At 45.9% G+C, this 12,189-nt stretch overlaps 1 protein-coding gene across 1 annotated transcript in view; it reads right to left on the bottom strand.

The window, feature by feature from the left end:
• Positions 1-12,189, bottom strand: part of uvrag (UV radiation resistance associated gene) — a 329,710-nt gene that overhangs the window by 159,289 nt on the left and 158,232 nt on the right. The window contains exon 12 of the mRNA XM_034179025.1: positions 9,725-9,890. Within this exon, the coding sequence (XP_034034916.1) occupies positions 9,725-9,890 (166 nt within the window). The remainder of the gene's footprint in view (positions 1-9,724; positions 9,891-12,189) is intronic.

Here is a 12,189-nt window from a genome sequence, read left to right as displayed (position 1 = left end):
TGATTTATCGTAATGACGTAAGAGTTTCTCTGTAATAGTGCTGGCAAGGCCAAACTGAACATTTCACCCTCAGATCTGTACCCAATCCAGAGGCCAAGTCCCAGCAATGAAGAACTTGATTAAAGGGCAAAGTACATAATCACAAGTTCCTGTGCAGTTTCTACTGCAGTGTGCACATTTTGTGTTGTTAGCGTCATGTTTCAGACATCCTAAACATGAGCGTTGACTGCCAAAAATCAAACACATTCACAAAGAAAACAACCAGGAAAACAAACAGAAAATATATTTTCATCAAGATTGTTATTGCAGCATCTTCTATTTAAAATGCTGCCGTTTAGCAGAAACTCAACATTTTCACATCATATCAATATGACAAGATGTGGCAAAAACCCACATGGGCAAGTCCACAGCAACATGTCTCATGGTTGACATCATGTTTCGTGACAGAACAGAATCACGTTTCCCCATCGAAACTCAAAATTAGAAAGAGCGTGTTTGGCACTGCACCTAATTATTACTTGAATACAGGGATGGGAAGCTGCGTGTCATAATGAACCAACAGAGTGCACGTATGTTCACGCCAGCAGGTGATTTCACTGATGAGCTCCACTTTGACTTGAAGGGAGGGGCTACACAAGGCATTCGATGAAGATTGGATGGTAAAATGTGAAGCACAACTCAGTCAGCTGTTTATTTTAGTCTTATATTATCATTATTGTTATTATTATTATTTAATTTAGGACCAGATCCCAGGATTAGACGCAGGTGAGGTCAAATCTGAGAGAATGCCCTGGTGCCACATGCCACCAACTTCTACTATACTGCAGAACCACCTTGGGTACTGGACAGCAACCACTCAGAACTTTTGAAATTAAGACTCCCTGAGTAACTATTTACTACACATAAAGTTACTCCAGTTGGGACCCAAAGAGCCTTATGCCGCGTTCACACCGGGCGAGATCAGACACTACAAATTCGCGGGGGTCGCGTAGCGACAGACGCGCCTCCTTCGCCCGGTGTGTCGCTCGGCTTGGGTGGACGTTCTCTGCAAAAATTCGCCCTGGTGCATCATCAAATAGGAGGAGCTTCCATTCCGCTCGGCGTCAGGTCATCATGACGGACCTTGATCACATGGAGCGAGTTGTTGTGAAAAGCTCCCAGTACAGAGAGTATCATTATTTGCTGCAGGAGCTGTGTCTGGATGACGGCCGCTTTCAGCGGTCCTTCGGCCTCTGCGGGACCCAGTTTGAGGACCAAATGTCCTGTTCACGCGTGCACATGTAAACAATAAAAAAAAAAAAAAGAAACTCCGCTCCCCCTGCTGTGGTGCTGCTGCTCGCTCCAAAAACTCTCTCATAATTGTGAAATAAAGGACAAAGGAGACATAAGTCCTGCTCACAGGCTGCTACCAGAGACAGGACATGTTCACATCTTCAGTCAAACTCCAGACATCTCCACGTCACTACATATTCAGTCCCTGATTGGTCATCGCGGCGCGAAGAGACAAAAAAGTTCAGATTTTTCAACTTGGGGAGGAGGGCAACACGACGTGACGCAACGCAATATCGCGCTACAAACGCGCAAAACGCTCAAAATCGCTTCACTTGCGTCACTTCACTCGCGTCCATCGCATCGCGCTGCGCAGTTTGGTGCCAAAACACATCATTACATAGGAATTACATGGCAACCTGTGGATGCAGTCGCTCGTGTCGTGCCCAGTGTGAACGCATCATTAGACTTCAAATTAAATTAGGAAGGGAAGCACCCAGACCCCTCCAACTTTTACCTTTCTTCTCCTGCAAAGATATCAGCATCCACAAACACCTCTGTCCTGTAACCTCACGACAGCCAAGGCTCTGCTCAGGCATCTCTCAATTTGAAAGGCTGAGGACCCAGAGTCATAATATAATTGCCAAGACAAATAAATATCTCTAGTACTTTGACACTTTCACCACTTACAAATATACAGTAGTGTTCAGAATAATAGTAGTGCTATGTGACAAAAAAGATTCATCCAGGTTTCGAGTATATTTCTTATTGTTACATGGGAAACAAGGTACCAGTAGATTCAGTAGATTCTCACAAATCCAACAAGACCAAGCATTCATGATATGCACACTCTTATGTTATGTTGTTGGTTTGGAACCAAGATTTTGCTGGTTTACTAGTGTGCTTGGGGTCATTGTCTTGTTGAAACACCCGTTTCAAGGGCATGTCCTCTTCAGCATAAGGCAACATGACCTCTTCAAGTATTTTGACATATCCAAACTGATCCATGATACCTGGTATGCGATATATAGGCCCAACACCATAGTAGGAGAAACATGCCCATATCATGATGCTTGCACCACCATGCTTCACTGTCTTCACTGTGAACTGTGGCTTGAATTCAGAGTTTGGGGGTCATCTCACAAACTGTCTGCGGCCCTTGGACCCAAAAAGAACAATTTTACTCTCATCAGTCCACAAAATATTCCTCCATTTCTCTTTAGGCCAGTTGATGTGTTCTTTGGCAAATTGTAACCTCTTCTGCACATGTCTTTTATTTAACAGAGGGACTTTGCGGGGGATTCTTGCAAATAAATTAGCTTCACACAGGCGTCTTCTAACTGTCACAGCACTTACAGGTAACTCCAGACTGTCTTTGATCATCCTGGAGCTGATCAGTGGGTGAGCCTTTGCCATTCTGGTTATTCTTCTATCCATTTTGATGGTTGTTTTCCGTTTTCTTCCACGTGTCTCTTTTTTTTTTTTTTGTCCATTTTAAAGCATTGGAGATCATTGAAGATGAACAGCGTATCATTTTTTGCACCTGCGTATAAGTTTTCCCCTCTCCAATCAACTTTTTAATCAAACTACGCTGTTCTTCTGAACAATGTCTTGAACGTCCCATTTTCCTCAGGCTTTCAAAGAGACAAGCATGTTCAACAGGTGCTGGCTTCATCCTTAAATAGGGGACACCTGATTCACACCTGTTTGTTCCACAAAATTGACAAACTCACTGACTGAATGTCACACTACTATTATTGTGAACACCCCCTTTTCTACTTTTTTTTTTACTAATAGTCCAATTTCATAGCCTTAAGAGTGTGCATATCATGAATACTTGGTCTTGCTGGATTTGTGAGAATCTACTGAATCTACTGGTACCTTGTTTCCCATGTAACAATAAGAAATATACTCAAAACCTGGATTAATCTTTTTAGTCACATAGCACTACTATTATTCTGAACACTACTGTACTTTAGGTGGCCGGGTCCAGGATGGATCCTGGATCTTGGTCTTGATCTAAGACAATCGCAAATGCGACAGCCCTGATTTTAGCTACATCATGATGAATTGATTAATGCATAAATGGGTGCAGTGTGTGTGGCTCAGCGTGTGATGAGAGAAGCCTGAACACCCCCCTCTCTTTAAGTCTGACCATCTAAGCTAGCAGGCTAACTGTTTGGGTGTTTATTAAATCATATTTTTGGGGACTGCGCTGTGGTTTTCCAAATTACTTACTTTGGTGTGGACACTAAATCTTAGGTAGTGCTGTTAACCCCCAAAACGTGAATCAGCCACAAATCATGATTATCCGCAAACCGTCCATCCATCCATCCATTTTCTTCTGCTTTATCCGGAGTCGGGTCGCGGGTGCAGCAGCTCAAGCAGAGCCGCCCAGACCTCCCGATCCACACACACCTCCTCCAGCTCCTCCGGGGGAACCCCAAGGCGTTCCCAAGCCAGCCGAGAGATGTAGTCCCTCCAGCGTGTCCTGGGTCTTCCCCGGGGCCTCCTCCCAGTGAGACGTGCCCGGAACACCTCTCCAGCGAGGCATCCAGGGGCATCCGGAAAAGATGCCCGAGCCACCTCAACTGACTCCTTTTGACGTGGAGGAGCAGCGGCTCGACTCCGAGCTCCTCCCAAGTGACCGAGCTCCTCACCCTATCTCTAAGGGAGCACCCAGCCACCCTGCGGAGGAAACTCATCTCGGCCGCTTGTACTCGCGATCTCGTTCTTTCGGTCATGAGCCAAATCTCATGACAATAGGTGAGGATCGGAACGTAGATCGATCGGTAAATCGTGAGCTTTGCCCCCCTACTCAGCTCTCTCTTCACCACGACGGTCCGATACAGCGACCGCATCACTGCAGATGCTGCACAGATCCGTCTATCGATCTCACGCTCCATCCGTCCCTCACTCGTGAACAAGACCCCGAAATACTTAAACTCCTCCACTTGAGGCAAGGACACTCCACCGACCTGAAGAGGGCAAAGCACCTTTTTCCGGTCGAGAGCCATGGCCTCGGATTTGGAGGTGCTGATTTTCATCCCGGACGCTTCACACTCGGCTGCAAACCGCCCCAGTGCACGCTGAAGGTCCTGATTTGACGAAGCCAACAGAACCACATCGTCCGCAAACAGCAGAGACGAGATTCTGTGGTTCCCAAACCAGACCCCCTCTACGCCCTGGCTGCACCTAGAAATTCTGTCCATAAAAATAAACCGGTGACAAAGGGCAGCCCTGGCGGAGGCCAACGTGCACTGGAAACAGGTTTGACTTACTACCGGCAATGCGAACCAAGCTCCTGCTGCGGTCGTACAGGGACCGGATAGCCCTTAGCAAAGGACCCCTGACCCCGTACTCCCGGAGCACTCCCCGCAGGGTGCGCCGAGGGTCACGGTCAAATGCCTTCTCCAGATCCACAAAACACATGTGGACTGGTTGGGCAAACTCCCATAAACCCTCGAGCACCCGATGGAGCGTGTAGAGCTGGTCCAGCGTGCCGCGACCAGGACGAAAACCACACTGCTCCTCCTGAATCCGAGGTTCGACCATCGGTCGAATTCTCCTCTCCAGTACTCTGGAATAGACCTTACCGGGGAGGCTGAGGAGTGTGATCCCCCTACAGTTGGAACACACCCTCCGGTCCCCCTTCTTAAACAGAGGGACCACCACCCCGGTCTGCCAATCCAGAGGCACTGACCCCGATTGCCACGCGATGTTGCAGAGGCGTGTCAGCCAAGACAGCCCCACAACATCCAGAGACTTAAGGTACTCAGGACGGATTTCATCCACCCCAGGAGCCTTGCCACCTCGGTGATTTCGGCCTGGGTAATGGATGAGTCCACCTCCGAGTCCCCAGTCTCTGCTTCCTCTTCAGAAGACGTGACGATGGGATTGAGGAGATCCTCGAAGTACTCCTTCCACCGCCCGACAACATCCCCAGTCAGGGTCAACAGCTCCCCACCCGCACCGTAAACAGTGCCGGTGGAGAGCTGCTTCCGCCCCCTGAGGCGTTGGACGGTTTGCCAGAATCTCTCCGAGGCCGACCGACAGTCCTCCTCCATAGCCTCCCTGAACTCCTCCCAGACCCGAGTTTTTGCCTCTGTGAGCGCATGGGCTGCGGCACGCTTGGCCTGCTGGTACCTGTCAGCTGCCTCCGGGGTCCCACCTACCAAAAAAGATAAGTAGGACTCCTTCTTCAGCTTGATGGCATCCCTTACTTCCGGTGTCCATCACCGGGTTCGGGGATTGCCGCCGCGACAGGCACCAGAGACCTTGCGACCACAGCTACGAGCAGCCGCATCGACAATGGAGGTGGAGAACATGGTCCACTCGGACTCCATGTCTCCAACCTCCCCCGGGATCTGGGAGAAGCTCTCCCGGAGGTGGGAGTTGAAGACCTCCCTGACAGAGGGTTCTGCCAGTCGTTCCCAGCAGACCCTCATGATACGTTTGGGCCTGCCAGGTCTTAGGGGCTTCCTACCCTCCCAGCGGATCCAAGTCACCACCAGGTGGTGATCAGTCGACAGCTCTGCCCCTCTCTTCACTCGAGTGTCCGAGACACGTGGCTGAAGGTCAGATGATACGACTACAAAGTCGATCATCGACCTCCGGCTCAGGGTGTCCTGGTGCCACGTGCACTTATGGACACCCTTGTGCTCGAACATGGTGTTCGTGATGGACAAACTGTGACTAGCACAGAAGTCCAACAACTGAACACCACTCGGGTTCAGATCGGGGAGGCCGTGCTTCCCGATCACCCCCCTCCAGGTCTCACTGTCGCCGCCCACGTGGGCGTTGAAATCCCCCAGGAGAACAATGGAGTCCCCAGTCGGGGCGCTATCTAGTACCCCTCCCAGGGACTCCAGGAAGGTCGGGTACTCTGCACTGCTGCTCGGCCCGTAGGCCGAGACAACGGTGAGAGACCTGTCCCCGACCCGAAGGCGTAGGGACGCGACCCTCTCGTTCACCGGCGTGAACTCCAACACTTGGCGACTGAGCTGGGGAGCAATAAGCAATGCGACCCCAGCTCTCTGCCTCTCCCCGTGGGCGACGCCAGAAAAATGAAGCTTCCAGCCCATCTCCAGGAGTTGGGTACCAGAGCCCAAGCTGTGCGTGGAGGTGAGCCCGACTATCTCTAGTCGGTGTCTCTCAACCTCCCGCACAAGCTCAGGCTCCTTCCCCCCCAGCGAGGTGACATTCCACGTCCCAACAGCCAGGGGCTGTGAGCATGGACCGGGCCGCCGGGCCACCCGCCCTCGGCCACCACCCAAACCTCTCTGCACTCGACCCCCATGGCCCCCTCTGCAGGTGGTGAACCCACAGGAGGGCTATCCGCAAACCGTTATTTTTTTTTTCACTAATCACATTTTGCAAATATCTGCAAACCCTTATTTGCAAAATGTGATTACTGAAAAAATCTCACAAAACGTGAATATCATTCTATATGTGTGTGTGTGTGTGTCCCCTTTGCATGTGGCTCTCTGATACATTCAGTTTAAGTAGTTTATGGATTTCAGTTCATGCATCAATTACTGCAGGAAATCTTGATCGCAAACCCCATCACCGCAAAACATTCATTTTTCTGGCAGGGATGGGGGCAAGTCACTACAGCTGGTGAGGTGAGCCGTAAGCAGCTCTCGCTTCTGGTGGGACGCGACTGGTCCCGCTGGGCGTGTCACGCTCCAAGGACAGTGACTCAAACTCAGGAAGGCTAGAAACCTCACCTGGAGACTCCGGTAAAGACACCTGCCAAACAAAACGGTTCTGCCAACGGTAGAAGCGTAAACCAAGCCAAACTTAACCTGGTTGATACTGCACTATACTGTACAGCACCAATCCAGACCACTCGGTGGAAACGGGACTGTCAGCATACACTGGCTAAATCGTCAAGGTGTGACAGCTGCATAATTTATCAGACGTACACTCGTGTATGCCAGCGTTTTTAATTGTCAGCATACACAGGCTAAATTGTCAAATTGTGACAGGGCCCTAAGAAGTTAGGTAAGAAAAGAAAAAAAAAATCACCCCCCATTAAGTTGTCATAGAGAGAGAAAAAAAAAAACTACAGTATTCGAGTGTCTGAGAACCCTGGGTGTTCCATGCCAAATTCTGCTTGAAGTGGGGGCAGGCCTTTGTACAAACTCGTCAAAATATTATATTTGTTGGACCATGAATTTCATTAAAATATGATTTCCTCACAAAAAAAAAGAAAGAAAGAAAAAGGATACATTCTGTGTGTTGGGATTTTTTCCCCCTATCCTTTTGTCATTCATTAAATGTGTTTTGTCAGCTGATGTCTGGCACAGGGAAAAAAAAGATGACATGACATGCAAGGTCGGTTTTTAATATGAACCACACGGACACTAATTTACTTCACTGAAGCATTTTGCACAGCGTTTATATTAAAACAGAAAACTCTGGCTTTAATGAAGGCTTCAAAAAGTTCCTGCCTTTTTAAATCCAGACGACTCCACAGTTAATCAGTTTGTTGCTGTCTGTACAAAGCTAGCCACATTTTCACACAACACTTCTATTTCTTGCATGAGTCTTACACAGTAAGAGCATAAGCCAAAGGGATGATGAGATAAACATTGCAAAAACTGTGTTTTTTGCTTTTTACAATAAGCTGGGGGTCAATAAATTTATTTTAGCTGGACATTTAATAAACTTTAATTTAAAAAATTATTTAATTCTGAGTGGGAGTTTAACCAACTTTTTTTTAAAAAAAAGGGATGGGCAGATGCTCAACCCTGGGCCCTCACACGCACGAATACGGTATCTGTAGAAACCAAACCAAACCGCTTTTTGTTTATTTCTGCTCTAAAGTTGGACATCTTAACATGGACTCCTATGGGAATGTGCTCCTTTTTGGGGCCAGCCTCCAGTGGCCATTCAAGGAATTGCAACTATTTCTTCTTCTGGTAGAGCTTCATCTGAGGTCAACAAAACTTTCCAGTTGGTTGTGAGAGAACACCAGCTACAGTATTTTCTTTGGAAATGTTCCAAGAGACAGCTGAATCTCAGAATCGAGGACCCCAGCAGCTGGACAAGTCCAAGAGATACCCAAGTTTCACTTAGCTGCAGCAGACAGATTGCTATTTTTAACAGGTGGAGGTGGACCTGTTGTCTGTCTGTCTAGTTGGCTGCCATCCAGGACCAAAGGCTGTTCCATAGGTTTGTGGATGCAGCACAAGTGCATGCGCTCAGAACTGACTCAGTGAGTCCAGAGCCAGGATGAGGTTGATAGTTGATTTCTTCAGTGTAAAGTCAGATAATATCATCATCCTCATCATCATTCATCTTCAACGCTTTTCCGGGTTCTATGTACTCAGATAATATCAGAGTACATAAAAATTCTCTCTTTCATAGTCAAATTTTCACAATAGTCAAAACCATTTTAAATTTTAATATATTATGATTGAGAAATTTGCATTGAAATAGTTTTTTTTTTTTCTACAAGTAGTTGTGCATACAACACCACCACCACCACCACCACCACCACCACCACTGGTGAGTGCCGGGATTGCCTGTTGGTACTGTTACCGTATTTATAGAAACTGACAGTTACAGAAAACAATTCTGTTTATATGACACCATAGTAGAAATGTGTTCATCCAAAACAAAACCTTGTGCCCTGACTCACCACCATCAAATCCAAGTAAACATCTGCAGTTATAATTATGTGTCAGAAAAAAGGAAAAGCATTACAAAATTTAAAAAGCAACATTTTTTCCCCTCAGCAAGTTGGGAAATATCGAATGACAAACATAGCTTTTTGGGTCACGTTTTACTGGCTGTTATCAGTGTTAAGAAAGTGATGCAGCTGAATGTTGAGCACCATTCTCACTTCAGCAAATATGCATCTGTCTATAACTCTGACACACTGGCATGTGAAAGTCATACAAATGTGTGTTGTCCACACATGTGAAAATATCAGACTTAGACAATGTCATGGAAGCAAGAACAACCGCAGCCCGACAGTAATATAATTACCCATAACGCAATGTATCGTGAAACAACTGTGAAAAACTGAAGTGTTCCACTTCATGCTGTGCTTGTTACTTCGAGTTATTATATTGAATATTCAAGCAAAAATGCACTGAACAACACATAGCTGTTGACTGTTCCCTAAGCCGTGGTTATCTTAAGATAGACATATTCCTGAAAGATCTGAAATCTTAGCATTGAAAATGTGGCTCAACAGAGCAAAACACATGCCAGAGCTCTTCTAAAGATTTTAAATGCATTAACCTTTCCATAGAAATATGTTATATTATGGAAAATTACAAAACTGATTGTTTTAACACATGTGACTTAGGTAATGAGGTGTGACAGGAGCAAGAAGAACCTGAAAACACGCAGTGTGTCGTGTCCTGAGGACCAGGATTGAGAGTCACCATCCTACTCAGTAATATTTTGCCTGTACCTGTTAATTACTCAGAATGCTTACTCTCGCTCCTTCTCAGCAAGTCTGTCTGTGATGGTGTCCTTGATGGACGAGCGTGAACCCTTGTGGATGACTGGATACCGAAGAGGCACATGCAGGAAAAACGAGATCATCAGGATCAGGTGTGCCGTGTAGCCCAAGGCGACTGCCACACTCCCATCATCCTTTGCTGTAGGGCAAAATAAATAAATAAATAGATTTCGCTAAAGACAACAATGGGTCATATGAATACACATTACAGAATCAAACATATGGTGTTATAATTCTCGTATTATTTTGACAGTATTTTGACTGACTGACAGTGACATAACCATATCATCACAGCATCCATGTCTGCTTTCTTTGGAATACACTGGAATTACATAAATAACAGCAACTGCATGGACACACTCACGTCTACATCTCACAAATTCAAACAAAAATGTGAAAGATGAAACAGCAGACAGCGTCTCAACCAACTGTTTATAGAAAGATGAGCAGCTGCATTTATGTGGGAATATGTTATGAAAGTGATACAACATGTGGCAGACGCACACGATGAAAAAGGCTGAAGCACAACACAATTTCTTTCAGATATCTGAAAAGCAAAAGCGTCCCATATAACCATCCACTCTGAGCCCAAATAAAACTTTAGGGTAGAAAAACTGTGTGCCTTTGTGAATATTGCAGACAAGGAAAGAAACAGCAAGTCATCTCATTTCAAGTATGAGAAATGGTTTCAAGACAACATGCCAAGTGGTTTCACATTGTCAAACAGCAGCAGGATACTGCTCGAGGCAAAGACTTAACCGTGGTTTTTATCTTCAAGCTTTGAAATAATAGACTATGGCAATAGCGAGTGGTGGACTCTTTGGCTCAAACTGTGCATTTTTCAACTCAGCAGAAAGTCTGTTTAGCATAATTTTTGTACCTCACAGCTGCTGAAGCACCTGGTGCAAAGAACTTTCTTGCCTGTGGTGCTTTTGAGGTTGACACAAACAGAGTAAGATTAGGTCAACGAATGAACGTGTGCACACGTGACACCTCTGTGTGCAACGCTGTTGGGCTGAGGTGACAAGTCGAGGGGAAAAAACAAACAAAAGAATAAAAGAGAACGGTGGGTTCAGCACAGTGCCAACCTGTTGTACTCTGAGCTCTTGTATAAATTGAGGCTTTTCACTAAAATGTCAAACTGAAACCAGACCCAAGACTTTGGGTGTTTTGGTTTTAAATTAGAACTACATACTGTAAGAGCCTAATACCTGCAAACAGACATGTGACCGACGTTACTGAGTATTGTAGTCTGAATCAATAGAGGAAAGTATGCAGGTTCATTTCAGTAAATTTGGGTGCCATTATATTTGTATTACATTTAATACACCAGGCTAATTGGGGAACTGAAAAAAACCCATGTGAAACTTGAATTGTTGCTAAGAGATTCATTGGAGAAGAGCAGAAACAATGAAGAAAACTATGGCTTATACATTTTTGGGAGAGTCCAGTAAAGGAAGCAACAATATTCATCTATGCTGGAAATTTCTGTTTCAATCTGAAAGCCAAAACCATAAAAACTTGCAAATGAAGTAAACAATGGTACAATTTGATCCCGCTCCAGATCACTTGTTTTCACCAAACCAAAAATTGGATGATGGTTTCAGGAGCTTCTACACCCTCGAGGATCAAACTGAGATATCCAAACTTTTCAACCAGTCAGGGTAGGCGTGAAAGCCCCCTACGACATTCAATTCAATTTATTTAATTTATATAGCGCCAAATCAACAAGTTGCCTCAACAACAACAAAGTTGCCTCAAGGCGCTTCACACAAGTAAGGTCTAACCTTACCAACCCCTAGAGCAAACACACAGGCAACAGTGGTAAGGAAAAACTCCCTCTGATGATTTGAGGAAGAAACCTCAAGCAGACCAGACTCAAAGGGGCAACCCTCTGCTTGGGCCATGCTAATGACACAATTGACAATATGAATATACAGGAAATTCTGGGAGTACATGCCGGTGCACAGGACAGGAGGCCTGCAGAAGAAGACACCACTCCCATCTCTGGATGGAGCCGCATCTCAAACACAGAGAAAAAACAGAATCAGGCATCAGAAAGACAAGAAATACAGTATAATTTGTCAGCATTAAGCAAGAAATACTAAGGTGATCGCTGGCCAGTAGCCCTAAGCTTCATTAAAAGACCCAGACATTAGATAAAGTTGAGGCCGCAGCACACTCTCTTTAGTAATAAAATTAATTTAAAGGGGTAGGAAGCATAGTAACATACTATGCCAGTATGCTAGCCATACAAAAGGGAAAGTGTGTCTTAAGTCTGGACTTGAAAGTCTCTACAGAATCTGTTTTATTGATGCAGGGAGATCATTCCACAAAGCAGGTGCACGATAAGAGAAAGCTCTGTGACCCACAGACTTCTTATTCACCTTAGGGACACAAAGTAGTCCTGCATCCTGAGAACGTAAAGCCCGGGCCGG

Source organism: Thalassophryne amazonica, chromosome 9 (genome assembly GCF_902500255.1).
Source record: "Thalassophryne amazonica chromosome 9, fThaAma1.1, whole genome shotgun sequence".
Taxonomy (NCBI): domain Eukaryota; kingdom Metazoa; phylum Chordata; class Actinopteri; order Batrachoidiformes; family Batrachoididae; genus Thalassophryne; species Thalassophryne amazonica.
This window is presented reverse-complemented; position numbering and strand designations above follow the sequence as displayed.